The sequence below is a fragment of the Nannospalax galili genome, unplaced genomic scaffold (assembly GCF_000622305.1).
Source record: "Nannospalax galili isolate Female #2095 unplaced genomic scaffold, S.galili_v1.0 scaffold983, whole genome shotgun sequence".
Classification (NCBI taxonomy): domain Eukaryota; kingdom Metazoa; phylum Chordata; class Mammalia; order Rodentia; family Spalacidae; genus Nannospalax; species Nannospalax galili.
The window spans coordinates 640407-657694 of NW_008350255.1; the positions used below are offsets into that span (position 1 = coordinate 640407).

Below are 17288 nucleotides of genomic sequence, written 5' to 3' on the forward strand. Positions count from 1 at the left end.
CTAGAAGCTGACGGCAGGTATCTTCCTCAAAACTCTGTGCCTTATTTTTTGAGACAGGGTCTCTCATTGGTCCTGGAGCTCTCCAACTCTGCTAGACTGGCCGGCCACTGAACTCAGGGGATCCATCTGTTGCCACCTTCCCAGCACTGGGGCTACAGAGGCAAACAATGCCTGGTTTCTTATATGGATTCTAGGGACCAAGACTCAGGTCCTTTTCCTTGCACATTACTTACTAAGCCATCTCTCCAGCCTATAGGCCAATAATTCTTGATCTTGAATGAACACTAGGTCTGGGGAGCTTTAAAATGCATTACTGGGGCATGTGCATATTCAAAACCCCTCTCCTTCTTCTCCTTTCCCCATCCTCCCTCCCTTCTCCTTCCTGACTGCCTTGAAGTGAGCTGCTTTGCTCCACCATACCCTCCACCACGATGCACTGAAACCTCTGAAACTGTAAATGGAATAAACTCCTTCTCCTCCTGTGAAAATTATTATGTCAGTATCTTATCACAGCAATGAGTCTAACACACTGGAGATCATCATGTTAAGTGAAATAAGTCAGACTCAGAAATAAAACTGTTGCAGTTTTGCTCTCTCATATGTGGAATCCAGAAAAAATGTGTAAGTAGAAGAGGTGCTATTAGGGAAAAGAACAGGATCGGGTCCCATATGAGTAAGAAATAAGATGTGGGTAAATAGAAGCAAACTATCTTACATACATGTATGAAAATGAAGCCCATTATTCTGTCCAATTAACATACTAATAAAAACAAATAAAATAGAACATTGGTAGTAAGCTTGAGCTTCTAGAAGTGTCTTGAATTCTACCTCACTTGTGGGAGAAACCAGGAAGGTAAACACAAAGCTTAAGTTCATCTCACAAAACAACAACAAAACTCCCAGGAAAAACCACTAAGGAGCTGATAGATAAATGGGTGGCTAGAAAACGAAAGTTTCTGGGCAAATCATTTCCAGGATTTGGAATATGAATTCACACAAATCTGTGCAGTATTCCTACCGAGTAGCTATGCTAACCTATCCTAGCATGCGTCTAAGGGATTGTGCTCATCTGTGGACTGTAATCCACCATGGATTCAGACATCAGTTTATTGGCTGAGAACAAATACGTTCTCTCCTGAAACTGGAGTTATGGATGGTTGTTAGCTGCCATGTGGGTGCTGGGATTCAAACCCAGGTCTTCTGCAAGAACAGCCAGTGCTCTTTACCACTGAGCCATCTCTCCAGCCCCATTTTTAAAGTCTTTTTAAAGAGACATGCAAAGAAAAATATTTAAAGATGAAACCACACCACTGCTAGCTCATACTTGTGAAGGTTCTTATTTAATTGGCCATTTTAAAAGACAGGGGTTTGGTTCCCAGGACCCATATGGCTGCTCACAATCATCTGATATTTCAGTTCCAAGGGATTTGACACTTTCTTTTGGCCTCCTCGGGCATTGCACACACATGGTGCACATACATACACACAAACAAAAACTCATAACACATAAAATATTTTTCAAAAGTACCCTGGAGGGGTGAAGTACCCTCGGTTGGTTTTAAGGTGTAGAGAAGGTTGTGATCCACTAGTTTAATAATGTGCCAATCTTAACCCATGGTGTTGTTTTCTCATGTTGCACCAGTCAGGATTTCCAGTAGCTGTAGGTTACACCACAATTAATGGTGCTGCGTGATGACTAGTTTAAGGTGCTCAGTGCTCTTGTTTGTGAGTGTATGTTTTTCTCTTTGTGATCAACAAACAATCTGTTGAACAATACCACCAGATTTTGCGACTATCATCTTTTCCACAAATCTTAAAAATAATGGTTTTTAGGGGCTGGAGAGATGGCTCAGCAGTTAAGACACTGGCTGTTCTTGCAGAAGACCCGGGTTCGAATCCCAGCACCCACATGGCAGCTAACTGTCTGCAACTCCAGTTCCAGGGGATCTGACAGCCTCTTCTGTCCTCCTTAGGCATTGCATGACATAGGTGCACTTACCACTTACCTACATGCAGGCAATACACACATACACATAAAAATAAAATATTTTTTAAAAATAATGGTTTTAGAATGTGTTAGTAACTTGTTTGAATCAATTCTTTTTTTTCTTTATTATTTTATGTGTATGGGTGTAGTGCCTGCATGTAGGTAAGTGCACCCATGTCGTGCAATGCCCGTGGAGGACAGATAGGGCTGTCAGATCCCCTGGAACTGGAGTTACAGACAGTTGCTAGCTGCCATGTGGGTGCTGGGAATCGAACCCGGGTCTTCTGCAAGAACAGCCAGTGTTCTTAACCGCTGAGCCATCTCTCCAGCCCCAGGATCAATTATTTTATAGATGCTTATAAAAGTTAATTTTTCTGAGTCCACCATTCTGTATTTTAAAGTAGTTTGCATTATTTTATAAAAAGCTTTCCTCATCAACTGGCACTGAATAAGTAAATGTCTCTTTCCCTTTAATAACCAATTGCTGGTGTAAGAAGTTAGTGTAATAATTATCTCCAATAACATCAAATGACTTTTCCTTTCTTACTGCATTGTTATGGTGTTGTGGGCTTTAAGTTATTCAGTGTATTATAATTGATTGCATGAAAAAATCAAGCTAATACCGACCACAAAGCTTAACATCCTAATGGTTAGCTATAATAGTCCTGGAAGGTGCTATACACGCTGCCAGAAGAGAAAACTAGTCATCAACTTTACCCAGTTGTAAACCCTGCAATCCACAATAAGGACTGGCCTGGCAAAGTATGCCCATTGGTGCAATAGTGGCATGAATATCATGGAAGTAACCAAACACTCCAAAAGATGGAACTCATCCCTGGTAAAATTCTGGAGGCCAAGAACCTGTGCTTGATAGGTGATAGACCCTAGGGGAGAACCTACTGCTATTATTGTACTAAATAGACATAGTATTAAACCAACTCCTAGTGCCTCTCTTAACTCTCATCGGAGAAACTTCTTTTTGCGGTAGACAGTGATTAACACAGAGACCCACAACTGCTCAAGGTTCAGAGAATAAGAGATTGCAGAGTGCTCAGTCCTAAATGGGACACTGGTATCACACTCCTCCACACAAGGCTCAGGGATCTTTGTGAAAGGGGTAGAAAGATTTTAAGAGCCAGAGATGGTGGGTGACTGTTGCTGTGGCTCGGCGGGTTGCGCACTGCTACGCCAGCTGTTGGCTGGGGTGTGCGGGTTTCCTGCACTGCATTGCTGTGTGGGTCCCTGGCTCTCCACAGCTACTGGGCGCTGCTGGCTCTGTGGGTCATTGTCAGCTGCCGGGCGGGTTCTGTTCAAAGCTGCCGGATGCTCCCTCTGTGCACACGATCCGTTCGCCACCGGATCAGGAGGGGACGTGCAGGAACGGCAAAAGCAGGATCTTTGGGAGCGAATGTTGATGGAAGGATAGCCCCCTCTGGGAAGACTGAATCACAGGCTGGTTCCAGGCACAGTGAGACACAGATACAGCTCCAGACAGGTTTAGTGATACAGCTTCCGTTTACTCAGTGATTTAGCTTTGCTTTATTGGGGTGAAACCAGAAGATTTATAGTGTGGAGGCAGTAGCAAAAGCCTCAGTTGATAGGTGCTCCTAGGATGCCCCATTTACATGTGGCGGTGGGCTTCTATCAGACTGTCAGATAATGCCTGATTATCATATAGGAAAACCTGGTAGTTTTTATGCCAGAGGTCATGTTTCTGGTAGGGCATCTGTGGCGGCCACTTCAAAGTGAGGCAGGAAGAGAGTAAGAGGCGCCCTGCTGGAAAGGGGAGTCTCTGCATAAGAACGCCAAGCCCCTTGGGCTGTCCGGACATGGAGAGACTGCGACCCAAACAGCAGGGGTCCCCAACAGGTGACTATAAGGAAACAGTGTTTTCTGGACACAACAGGGCAGATGCACATATAAACTCATAGGGGTTGTGATTGTGTGCATAAGACCTGCACAAGTTCAAGCCAGACAAAATTCCATCATGGAGGGGGAAAGTGGGCACAAAACCCGACTCCTAGTTGAGGAACTGTTGGCAATTGATAGCTTCTGGAAGAGGGAGAGTGAGCTTTCTGTAAAGGTGTGAGCCTCGGTTGGTTGGCCATGCTTCAAGGGATGGATCCACACCCAAGAGTTTTTGAACAACACAAATTGAACTCAGTGGGCTTAAAAAAAAAGAAAGAAAGAAAATAGGACACAAGATTTGGGGGTATGTAAGTGGGGTAGATCTGAGAGGAGTTGGGGGATGATTATGATCAAAATACATTATATAAAATACTCAAAGAAGTAATAAAAATATAATACCTGTAATCCCAGCATGAGGAGGGCAGAGACAGGAAGCTCCCAGGGCTTGCTGGTCAGCTAGTCTACAAATCAGTGAGTTTCAGGTTCAGTGAGAGACTCTCTTTCAAAAAATAAGGGGGAGAAGAATTAAGGAAGACATCTGACACCAACATGCACACGCACAAGTGCACATAAATACACAATCACAACTTTACACTATAAGTACAAAATTTAAATTAATCCAGTTGTCTATGACATTGGAAACATGCCTTGTAGTATCAGCAACTGGGGAGGCTAAGACAGGGAGGTCACATGAACCCGAGTCAGATGCCAGGCTGAGCCACAGAACAAGATCTTACCTACTTTTTGAAACTCACCTAATGAATGTACAGTTTCTGAAGAAGAAAGATTCAGGCTCCTATCTGCTTGGAGATGAGGCTCTAGAGCTAAATGTTGAAGAATGGTAACTTACAGAAAACTGACTTCCATAGGAAGAACAAGGGAAAGATAGGGGCATGGATTTCTGCCCCACCTCTGCCGCATTGGAAACCTTCTTTTAATTACTTTTTCTATTTGAATCTCAGACTTCCCCTTTATCAAACGGAGGTACCAATACTTCCCTGCTTCTCTCTGAAGCAATGGTCAGAATCAAAGGAGATAATGGTCACTCTTTATGGTACAATTATGGAGACACACAGGCATAGGTTAACAGGCCCTTGGATTGACATACCAGATACTGGTAACAGAAATTGCCAACAGTATGTGAAATAAAGAATTTTGTCAGACACTTATACCTCCTATTTATACTGTTTGAATATTTTTCCTTTTTAAAAATTACATTTATTTATTTATTTAATTTATTATGTGTGGATGTGTGTGCCTCTGTGTGTGTGTGTGTGTGTGTGTGTGTGTGTGTGTGTGAGAGGACAACTTGCAGGGGTTGGTTCTCTACTTTTACCATGTGGGTCCAGAGGACACCAGCCCTATTCTTTTTTTGACGGGGTTTCATGTATCCCAGGCTGGTCTCAAACTAGATATGTAGCCAAGAAAGACCTTGAACTCCTGATACTCATATCTCCATCTCCTGAGTGTTGGATTACAGATGTGCACCACTAAGCCCAGTTTTATGCAGTACTGGGGGCTTCATGTATGCCAGGTGAGCATTCTCCCAGCTGAGCTGCATCACCAGCTCTATTTTTCTTAAGGATGAAAAGAAATGTAAATAGGCAACAAACTTGAAAGCGCTTTAGAAATCGTATGAGGATTGCAATCATACACCAGTGTGATGGAAAAATCAGAGACCAACAGCAGAAGTCAGGCAAGGAGAGGAAGTTTAATAATTTTACACTAGCGGGACTGACCCCGTGAATAAAAGGAGTAGGCCCCTTGTTAAAGTTTTGGAGGGTTTTTATACTAGTGTGTGGGGAAATGAAAACAAAAGGCTAAACAACACATAGGTGACAATTAAGTAAAAGGTACATGTGAGAATTAAACAAGGTAACACATGGCCACAAAGGTTACAGGAATAGGAAAACAAAGACTTCCATCCTGGGCAACCACAGGGGGCAGGACAGGGAGACTCCTGCTCACCTCCCCCATACAGGTCTCTTGTCTCAAGTTTTCCTGGCTTCAAAGTTCTTAATAACCATCACATTGCAAAAGCTTTCCATTTCTGTAATACCAGCAGCAAGAAACAAATGCTAGGTCTTTGCCTAATGCTGGAAAAGTTTAGAACACCCATATGGTGGAATATTGAGGCGGCGTTTATTTTTATTTTTATTTTAAAAACATTTTTAGAAGCCGGGCATTGTGGTGCACGCCTTTAATCTCAGCACTCAGGATGCAGGGGCAGGCGGATCTCTGGAAGTTCCACACCAGCCTGGTCTACAAAGTGAGTTCCAGACCGTGTGTGTGTGTGTGTGTGTGTGTGTGTGTGTGTGTGTGTGTGGCCCCCACTGAAGTCCCCACCTCCCCTGCCTCCCTCCCACCCACTGGTTTTTTGAGATAGGGTCTCCTGACCTGGACCTCACTGTAGGCCAGGCTGCCTTTGGGTATCACAGAGATCTGCCTGCCTAAGTCTCCTGGGTGAGTCCCCACACCCGGCATGTTATTTTTTTTTTTATTTTTTATTTTCTCTTGGGCCACCCTGGCCAACAACTCAAAGGAAGGTTTGTTTTGTTTTTAAATCACATTTTGGAATAATCAGTGTCACTAGAAAACAAAGTCAATGGGAAAAAATACAAAATTGTATAGATGATGGATTTCTACTTTGTATGGATGATAGATTTTCTATTTTGTGTTCCATTTTAAACGTAGAGAAGTCTGCAAAGTTCCACCTTCTCGCTTTGACAGAAGGGCTCCGGCTATGAAGAGTTAATTCAGTGTATTTCACATTCCCTGCAAGGAATTAATAAATGATATTTAGGAATAAAGGCAGAAAAAAAATCTCAACTAAACCTGAGTCTTAGTCCCCAGACAACGTGTCGAAGCTTCGCGAGAGTGACTTTCTGCGGGAGGGTGGGGAGGAGAAAGGAGGAATGGGCCAGGAAAGGGAGTCCCCACCCGCACTGCCCTGGGACCCGCAGGGAAGAAGGCACACAGGAGAGGCGAGGGGGAGACCTCCTGGGCGGCTAGAGCGGCCGCCAGACCTAAAGGCACTTCCGGGGCGGGCGTACCCCGCCTATAGCGTGGGGAATGTGGGCTTCCTTCGCCGCTCAGGTCCTCTGTTGCTCGTCCTCGGTTTCCGTCACTTGGAGCCGGGGTGTGAGATTGGGGGTGACCATGGCCAAGAGCAAGTTCGAGTACGTGCGGAGCTTCGAGGTCGATGACTCCTGCCTGCCGCACTGCTGGGTGGTGGTGCGGCTGGACGGCCGCAATTTCCACCGGTGAGCTGCCTGGAGCGCGAGTGCGGAGCGGGAAACTGGGCAGTTACCGGGGTAGCGCGGCAGCCAATGAGCACGCGGCGTTGAGCGTCCCGGGGAGAGGTAGCTGTCTGCGCTTCCTGCCAGGCCGTCTAGGTGTTTAAAAGGCACTAGGTGCTTTAATTAGGAAAGAGCCCGGGTTACGTAAGCAGAAGCCAATTAGGAAGAATTTGGGGAACAGTCTCACTTCCTGGCCCAGTACTTAAAGGCCCACCTATTTTATTAGCTTCTATGAGGGCTGACCTAGAAGCCGCCATAAGCCTGACTTGCGGGCAATAGTTGACAATGTGCCCCTGTGTCATTAGTTTAAAAAAAAAAAAAAGCTACGTTATTAGTGAGCGTAACCGTGAAATATAAGTTATAATGATAGTTACTGAGCACTTAGAAGAGCCAGGCATAATTACATTTTGACCCTCTCCTGATCTTCAGGACATCCTGATAAGGTAAATAGTCTCTGTTCATCTGTTCACTCAGTACAGTGAACTTCACAGGAAAGGGAATTGAAGCTTAGCACTTGGATCCCTTTTTGTCTGTTGAGTCAAAGCAACAAACAAACAAAAAAACCCTGTAGTTTTGTTTGTATGTGTGAGTGCGGGCAATGTGTGGTCCAGGTATGTCTGTGGGTGTAGGTGTGTGTGTCCATCTGTGGATGATGGCTCTGTATGTGTGTGTGTGTGTGTGTGTGTATGTGTGAGACTGGGGGGGATCCACTTGTGTGTGTACTGTCAGAGTGTGTGTGTGGTGGTCCATGTGTGGGGACCGTGTGTGTTTTGGGGGGGTCCATGTGTATGTGCCCGTGTAGGCTTGTGCATGCTCATGGAGGGGGTTGTGTGCACAGGCTCACAGAGGCCCACAGACCCCAGGTCTTGGTGTTACTCCCCAGGAGCTAACCACTTTGATTTTTTAAAAAAAATTTTGATTTACTGGAGCTGGAGAGATGGCTTAGCAGTTAAGAGCACTCGTTACTCTTGCAGAGGACCCCAATTCAAATCCTAGCACCCACATGGCAACTGTCCTTAACTCCAGTTCCAGGGGATCTGACACCCTCTTTTGCTCTCCGAGGGCATTGCATGACACAGGTGCACTTACATGCATGCAGGCAATACAGTCGTAACGTAAAATAATAAGTAAAATGCTAAAAGTTGTTTTTGATCTATTTTATTTATTTTTTTCATGTGTATGAGTGCTTTCTGTGCATGTAAGTGCACCATGTATGTGCAGTGCCCAGAGAGGGCTGAAAACGGGGTTGGAGCCCCTGGAACTGGAGTTAAGGACATTGCCACGTGGGTGCTAGGAACGGAACTCCAGTCAGGAAGAGCAGCCAGTGCTCTTAACTGCTGAGCCATCTCTCCAGCCTCAGTTTGTGTTTTTTTGAGACAAGGTCTCTTATTTTTCTGGAACTCACCAACTGGGCTAGCCTGTTCACCAGGAGGCCCCAGGGATCCTCTTGTCTCCACCTCCCCAACATTGATGTTCTAAGCATGCATCACCAGGCCCAGCTTTAAAAAAAAATTTTATATATTTTTTTAATTTTATGTGCGTGAGGGTATTGCATGCATATATGTAAGTGCACCCATGTCATTCAATGCCCAAGGAGGTCAGAAGAAGTCATTGGATCCCCTGGAACTGGAGTTAGGAGTTAGCTGCCATGTGAGTGTTAGGAATTGAACCTGGGTCCTCTGCAAGAGCAGCCAGTGCTCTTAACTTTTTATTTTTAATGCATTTACTTTGGGGAGGGGGCGGTGGTATCATGTGCCACAGAGCCTGTGTGGAGTTCAGAGGACAAATTGCAGGAGTCATTTCTCAGTTCTCTCCTTCCATGAGAGCCAGATTTTTTTATGTGGGTTACAGGCATTGAACTTGGATCCTCGCGCTTTGCTTTACGAACAGCATTTTCTGCAGTTCCTAAGGAAGTATGTTTTAGGTTGTTCCTCCTAATGCTATTTTTTTTTTTTTTTTTGGTCTTTTTGAGACAGGGTCTCCCTGTAGCACCAGCTGGCCTGAAACTCACTATGTAGACCAGGCTGGCCCTGAACTCACAGAGATCCACCTGCCTCTGCCTCCAAAGTGCTTAAGGCAGGTGCCACCACACCCGGCTTTTAATTCTCTTGCACTCTTCTTTGAGCTGCCCCTATGAACTGTGCTCAGTGATAAACTCTCCACGCTCTGTGCCCTTTTCGCTTTCCTCTGTGAAGGTTTGCTGAGAAGCACCACTTTACAAAACCCAATGACAAGCGAGCACTTCATCTGATGACCAAATGTGCCCAGACAGTAATGGAAGAGCTGGAGGACATTGTGATTGCATATGGACAGAGTGACGAGTACAGCTTTGTATTCAGGCGGAAAAGCAACTGGTTTAAAAGAAGAGCCAGGTAGTTGCGGCCTGCCTCCTTGCTTTAGGGTGTTTCCTGCCATCCTCTGCTTTTGTGTTTGTTGTAATGACAGCTGAGATCTTAGCGATTGCAGGTGATGTTGACACAGCGCACATTTCCTGTGTCCCTGATTTTTGCCCTCTGTGACCATCAGCCAGATTTTAGACTGACCCCCATTGACTATTTAGACTCAAGAAACAGATCAGAAAAACAGAACATTCATGAGTCACGGGCAGCTTTGCAAGTCTTGGTCACTGTGTGTGTTGCAGTATTATTTAAACTTGAAAATAAGGAAATAATTCTTATATTTAATTTGGCAGTATTTTGAAACTTAAGAGAATTACATTAGGTAATGAATTGGTATGTTTTTAAAGTATTGGTTCCTTTTCTTCCAAGACTAAAACTAATACCAAAAAACAAGACCAAACTAAAATAAAACCTGAACTAAAACTTTGTATCTCATCCTTTAGAGAACAGTTTGGTGTTCCTTAATGGCTTAAGTTTGGAAAGAGAGGCAGGCTACATTTAAAGTATATAGGCAAAATATTCAAATGGTTTTCCTTAGTGGAATATATTTTGGTCTCCTGGCTTGTTGGGCCATTTCTGTCATCTCTCTGTTGCACCCACAGGTCCTATCTTGGTGTGGAATTAATATCAAACATTCTTTCTTTTCTTGCTTCACCCAATGTGCCTTACATTTGCAAGTAAGTTCATGACTCTCGTGGCTTCCCAGTTCGCCTCCAGCTACGTGTTTTACTGGCGGGATTACTTTGAGGACCAGCCCCTTCTGTATCCTCCAGGCTTTGACGGAAGAGTTGTGGTATACCCTAGCAACCAGACCTTAAAGGACTATCTCAGCTGGCGTCAGGCAGACTGTAAGTGATACCAAATGTACAGTTATAATTAAACTACCAAATCTATGCATTAGAACTGTGGGTCTGAATTCGGTTTAGCTATTTTATTAGGAGTGAAATTATTTTATTTTATTAGTATTACTTTTTTTTTGAGAGATTTGCTCTATAGTCCAAGCTGGCCTCAAACATTCATTCCTCTCACCTCAGCTTCCCAAGGGATGGAAATTATGGGTGTGCGCTACTGCACCCAGCTGATACCCCCAAATTAATCAACAATATTTGAAAAATTGGGGGATTTTATAGGAAAACTATCTATAGGGTCATTGTGTGTGTTGGTATGGTATTGTGTACACAGGTGTGTGTTGGTGTGGTATGTGTACACAGGTGCATACCTGTGCTCATGTGTGTAGATACCAGAGCGGGATGTGGGGTGACCTGCTCAAATTACTCTCCATTGTATTGCATCGAGTCCCTCACTGATTGGGTGAGTTAGGCCAAGAGCTAGCAAGCTCCACTGATCCTCCTGTCTCCGCCCCCACCCCACCTTGCATTTCAAGCACATGTGGCCATACCTGGCTTCTTACATGGCTGCTAGGATCTCATGCTTGCACCAGTGCGCCTGCCCATTGAGCCATCTCTCCAGCCCATTTGCTTTTATAAATCAGAAGATGTGGTAACTCTGCCTCCCACTTAATTTAGGCCACGCCTGTGTAGTGGCAGCTGCCTTTTTGCTTACACACACGCACACGCACACGCACACACACGAGGTTATATGTTCCACAGTCTCTGCTGTTCCTTACCGTTCCCCTGGGATCACCCCTCTGTTCGAATTCAAGTTTGTGCCAACACCAGTGGTATTTGAGTTGTGACATCTGCCTTATACCACCATAGTGGGGTTTATGAGAACTTCATTTGTTTGCATATTTTTATTTTGCCAGAAGAACTGACAAAGAGATCGGACGGGTACAAATCAAGTAACTTTGAAAGTATTCCTAGGATGGACACATAAGTTAGCAGACTTACATAAGCCATACTAGAATACATGAAACTGTTTTCAGAAAATAAATTGTTGGGTATTTATTTTATTTTTATGTGTATGAGTGTTTTTCCTGCATCTGTGAAACACACCACATGCATACAGTGCCCTCAGAGGCCAAAAGAGAGCATCAGATCTCCTGGAACTGGAGTTATGGATAGTTGTTAGCTGCCACGTGGGTGTTGGGAACCGAACCCAGCAGCCGGTGTTCTAACCGCTGAGCCATCCCTCTATCCCAGGAAATAGATTTTTGATGCCTATTCTTTTTCCTCTGTTACCTTGTGTAGACTAGGCAAGTCTCTAAATAGCTCTGAGATCTGTATACTGTAAAGAGGAAAGGGCTGGGCTCTCATGTTCTTGGAAGCATAAATATTCTATGTATAAAACTGCATATGTCATCACTGTATAATATTCTATGTATGTAACAAAGATTCTTTAAACATTCTTTTGCTCCTCGCAGGTCACATCAATAATCTTTATAACACCGTTTTCTGGGCACTTGTCCAACAATCTGGACTAACACCAGCACAGGCTCAGGAGAGATTAAAGGTATAAAGATCTTCCACCATAACATTTCTGAAATGTCCTCTACATTCCTTCACTCCCTTTCCAGCTTCATTCCAGAAGGACATTAAGGATCTTGATAGCAGTGCTCTGTAACTTGCTTGCTCTGTAAGCAGGGGTCCGTTATTGCTTCTCCCCAGGCCTCTGTGTCCACAGCAGGAAAATGCATTTCTGCATGTTTGCACTTGGCTGCAGCCGTGTGTTGGCTGCCATAGGGCACGAACTCTTCTCGGTCCTCCAGGCCTCTTCCCTCATACCATGCCCTACTGGGCACCTGCTACTTCTTCAATTTAGAATATCTATATAATGGGAGTCCATATTCTGGGAATCAAATAAACATTCTCGGATCATGCTTCTGTGTATCCTCTCTTCCTCAATAAAGTGTAAGAAGTAATAGTTCCCACCTCATAGGGAAAGTGCCGTGGTGCATATAAAACATGGAAAAGTAAGCACTGGCTTTCCTTCTGAGACAGCGTTCCTTCAGTGTTGCCTGAAGATGACTCACTGAAATGAGGCGATGTGTTGTGACAGCTCCTAATACAGTGTCCCCTGGAGAGCAATTGCTCGGCTGTCTTCATTACTGACATTAATGACAAACATTTGTATGCAGCGATAGTAGAATACCAGCAGCTGCATCCAGTTTGGAGGAGCCAAGTTCAGATTTTGATTTTCTTGGTCTAGTAAAGACAAACAACCTTCAGCCTTGGGCAGTTTGTATTTTACCAAGCTTTACTTTCTCATCTCTAAAATGGAGGTGGCGCTGTGCTCAAGTAAGAAAACACCAGGGTTCTGTACACAATGCACTTTACCATTAGGCCCCGTCTCCCCCTCACTGTTCAGGGTTTGAAGCAGAAGAGAATTTTATGAATGTGGTCATGCAGATAGGACTTGAATGGCAGGGGCTGGGGTGTACTTCTGTAGTGAAGTGATCTGAATTGCAATTAAAATAATTCATTAGGTACTATAAAATGGTTGGTAAAAATCCTTCCCCATCTTCCAACTTTGTGGACGTTCAGAGAGAAAGGAAGCGTGCTGAGATTTTTCTATTGTATTTTCTCAGGGAACACTTGCAGCAGACAAGAATGAGATTTTGTTTACTGAATTCCACATCAACTACAATAATGAACCACAGATGTACAAAAAAGGAACGGTGTTGATATGGCAAAAGGTAATGCATTGTGTTAAGGGAACGATGGCGACTCGGGACAAAGAGCTTGTGTCCTTCCAGGCTTTGTTTTACCTGCCACCCCGTATGCAGATGTGGTGTCGGTTGCTAACCTGAGCTGTGGATCCTTTCCAATAGGCAATGTAGAGGATTAGTTTGGATGCTCTGTTGTTAGTCAGTAGTGGCCTTACTTCTGCTGCAAGTAGATATAAGTAGTGTCACAGAGTTTTAAAATCAGTGCACTTGCTTTTCCATGTTTCCATAGCAAATAAACTCTTCAAAGGTAGGGAGAGACAGGAGGAATGCCACTTTCATTTAAAAATACTTTCTCCTCTGCTGGGTGGTATCTTTAAAATGGTCCATGACAACTAAAATACTGAGCACTAAGAAATATTAGGCACAGGACACACACACACACACACACACACACACACACACACGAGAGACTATCAGCATTTTCATGAGATTCCTCAGGCATATTTAATACTCTATGATGGATATGTACATTTACCTGAATCTTAGTCCTGCTGGTGTGTGCCGTGTTGTCAGCTCCTGGGCATACTTACTTCTCTAAATTCGTTTCCTTTTATGTTAGGCTTTTTTTTCTGAATGGATGTTTTTAAGAATTGAAGGGTCCCACCCGGGAGGTGTAAGCCAAATAAACCCTTTCCTCCCCACTCCCCAAATAAAGAATTGAAGAGTCCCTTGGGAGCCTCAGGTTATGTATTAGTATTTTCTTACACACTTTTTCTTTACACAGCTTCGGACACTTCTTAATGCAGGCAGAAGGGAAGAACCTTCAGTTTTGTATCCATTGCTAACAAGGAAATGGAATCCCTTCTTTGTTCTTATGGCCACGTTTCCAAAAACAGTCAAACTGGCAGTCAGTGGCCTATCGAGGAAAACAGTGAACTTCCCCAAATCCTCCCTTCCTCTCTTGATCTTACTCCCGAGTTACCAGTGTCATTGCTTTAACTTTGGTCTGTAGGTGGATGAAGTCGTGATAAAAGAAATGAAGCTGCCAACAGAAGAGGAAGCACAAGAGACAACTGTGACTCGGACCAGGAATAGGCCCATGCCCTTGTACTGTGACATCATGGGAGATGCTTTCTGGAAAGAACACCCAGAGATCCTAGAGGAAGAGAGCTGACTACGCTCTGCAATTCTGGAGTGCCAACTCATGCAGGGCTCCCCAGTCTCCTTGCCTTAGGTGGCCCAAGCAGTCCTGGCCCACAACACTGCACAAGGAGGGGCATGACTGGATTTGGATGGAGAGAAGGAAGGGCTGGATGGGGGCGGTGAATCTTGTTCTGTTTAAGCAGAATACCTTTCTTTCTTTCTTTTTTTTTTTTTACAGTGTTAGAATATGACTTCTTTGGTTCTTTTCAAAATCGTGATTCTATTTTTATAAAGAACTATTCATGTCTTCTAGGATGAGTCATTTTTAGATTATAGCATAAATCTTCTGAAACATGTCTTCTCTTTTTACCTGTGACAGAGAGGAGCCCAGACTTTACTCCCCACCTACCTGTTCTTGACTAGATGGAAAACTCACTTCTGACGCCCATGTGCTTGCATCCATTTTTGGCATTCTTGAAGGCAAATATGGTTTCATGCCTGCACGATGCCTGCAGACGGAGGAATCCTAGGGAAAATTCAAGGCTTTATGCCAGTCTCCAGGGTGGCATCTTTGAACAAATGAGTAGTGGTTGGATATCCCTCCATACCATTGCAGGGATTGATTTTTGTGGAGTCGTCAGCATGATGATCATCATCTTTTGCCAGGGACATAGGTTCCAAAGTCACCTTTTTGGAAGAAGTGTATTTGGGAGATAAATGTGTGTATTTGTGAGAGAGAAATGTGTAAACATGAACAAGGGTGGAGAAATATGTACTCCATGTACTTTGTAAGTACTTGAGTTGTAAAGGTTGACTTCCTGTTGGACTTCTGAACCATGCTTCCCAAGTAGCCTCTATGATGTCAGCAGTGACCCTTGAATTTGAGAGCACCAGGCCTGGTATGATGGTAGACCTTAATCCTAGCACCCCAAGAGGGAGGTTGAGGCAGGAAGATCGACCTGGACAACATATATAGCAAGATTCAAAACATATGGGGCGGTGGGCTAGAGAGATGGCTTGGTGGTTAAGGGCACTGGCTGTTCTTGCAGAATACCTGGGTTTGAATTCTAGCACCCCACAGGCATTGCACGACACTGGCGCTCTTGCATACATGCAGGCAATACACTCATATGCATAAAATAATTTTAAAAAATGGGTGGGGAGTGGTAGTAAACATTCGCCTTGGGGTCTCAGGTGGCTCTGGAGGATGCTTGTGAGTCCTGAATAACCTCACCTCTCATGTCCCTATGGAGATGGGAAGGGGATGAAAATGACAGTGGAAATCTTGTTGCCAGTGGGCAGGTCACGGGGATAAGTGATGAGTTCACGTTTCCTCTTGTTCTTGTTTTATGTTTTAGAGGAAAAAAGCTATTTGGCTCCATTAAGAATTAAGAGACAGCCCATGCCCCAGTGTCTGGGCTTGCATTGCAGAATTACAGCCAAGAAGAAAATGTATTTTTGAAAGAGCAATGCGTGGCTTCATCCTTCAGTAATTGACACCCCATCTGTCGATGCTGGTTTTTTCCTTCCTATTCTCATTCCACAGGAAGAAGCAATAGAGCTCATGTGTGTTAATTGCTAAAATCTCTGAGAAAAAATAAAAATTTCAACTCCCTTAGCCTACTTAATTGGTTTCTAAGGAATATGAGTCTAAATTTTGTGTATGTCTTTGAGAAAGCTAGGATGCACTTTCCTACGTTATGGCAGACATCTAGAGGCTTTGAGATATATTCAAAGAAACTTAGTCGGAATACTTAATTTTAAAATGCCAATCTAAGGCTCCCGTGTGAATATGTGGGACTTGTGTTTTTTCTCTGATAGGTGATTGTCAGTATACAGCACTTTGGGCACACAAGTCCCTCAGTATACTGATGAGGCAGTGAGACATACAGCGCCTGAGCAAATTTTAAGGTAGGTTGATGGCATAGCAAAATTGGACAAGTAGGGAATACATTACAAAGTTTCTGATAAAGCCACTGGAGAAAATGTGTGCTTTGAGGTTCTGAAAAGCTGCTCACTGGAGTTAGTGCTAAGAAACTGGTTTTGCTGGGTTACTGGCTGTTGTGCAGCTTTGAGATTTTTGTGTTCAGGCAGAGGATATTAAAGTTAAAACCATTACCTACAGGCTGTTGCCTGATCTTTATCTTTGCATTTGTTCCACTGTATTTCAGTTGTACATTAATTTTCAACTTCCTCTTGGAGACACTCTAGTATTCTTGGTTACATTTTCAAAAGTATACACCAGACAACTAGTGTAGACTTCATACTAGTTGACAGTTAAAGTGTTTTGTGGCTGTGGATGGCTGGAGACGTCTTGGCTGGGCTGGATGAGGAGGTAATGTCTGGAAGCTCGTTTGAAAAAAGGTTTGCTGAACAAAAGCTATAAAGTAGTGTAGGTTTTCTGAATCCTGTTACAGCTATGCTCAGGAAGCCAACGATGAAATGAACTTTCTTTGGTACTGAGGGTCTTAGTGCACTGTTTATGTGTAGGGAAAGGAAATGTGGACTGGAGCCACCCATCGCTTATAGTACTTAGACTGGAACACTCAGCCATACATATGCAACCTCTTCAGTACTGAGAATCGGAGGTAGGTGGCTTCCCTACCGTAGTTTAGATTGACAGTAAAAACGCAGAGAGGCTAAATGATTTGAGCCCAGACAGGTTAATCCATGCCGGGGGAGTAGGACTGACAGGAATGCAAAATGAGATGTGCATTGCCCTCTTTCCCTCAAGCTAGAGGGCAGAGGATGCCCTGGGATGTTAAAACGCTGACCCCAGGCCTCACCTCCTGAGTCTCAACAACACCCTAAGCGGGAATGAACTAGATGGCGGGAAAAGTGCATTAGAGTACCAACAATGGCAGATGACAGCTGTCGGGGAGGCGGAAGATGCCCTGTCCCGTCGCCCCACCCACCCCGCCCTTCACCACGCTTCCGACTGCCGGCCCCGCCGCCGCTGCCACGCCCCTGCGGCTGCCCGGAGC

At 44.2% G+C, this 17288-nt stretch overlaps 1 protein-coding gene across 3 annotated transcripts; it reads left to right on the top strand.

Moving 5' to 3' along the window:
* Window positions 1-6948: 6948 nt before the first annotated feature.
* On the top strand, window positions 6949-15919 carry Thg1l (tRNA-histidine guanylyltransferase 1 like). Of its 3 annotated transcripts, XM_008847391.2 has the most exons (6): window positions 6949-7158; window positions 9390-9566; window positions 10272-10441; window positions 11917-12005; window positions 13081-13188; window positions 14174-15919. In XM_008847391.2, the coding sequence occupies exons 1-6, from the start codon at window positions 6968-6970 to the stop codon at window positions 14333-14335; spliced, it is 897 nt and encodes a 298-aa protein (XP_008845613.1). In that variant the 5' UTR covers window positions 6949-6967; the 3' UTR covers window positions 14336-15919. The 3 variants fall into 3 exon arrangements, with proteins under 3 accessions (XP_008845613.1, XP_017657230.1, XP_017657232.1); XM_017801741.2 differs by lacking the exon at window positions 9390-9566; XM_017801743.2 differs by lacking the exon at window positions 6949-7158 and having other exon boundaries at window positions 9500-9566; window positions 10367-10441.
* Window positions 15920-17288: the final 1369 nt, after the last annotated feature.

Bases quoted from the DNA above. Each gene is read 5' to 3' on its own strand.
- Thg1l (XM_008847391.2), top strand. From the start codon at position 6,968: ATGTGGGCTTCCTTCGCCGCTCAGGTCCTCTGTTGCTCGTCCTCGGTT. The intron at 9,567-10,271 runs GTAGTTGCGGCC...TACATTTGCAAG, and splicing joins TGGTTTAAAAGAAGAGCCAG to TAAGTTCATGACTCTCGTGG. The intron at 13,189-14,173 runs GTAATGCATTGT...TTTGGTCTGTAG, and splicing joins CGGTGTTGATATGGCAAAAG to GTGGATGAAGTCGTGATAAA.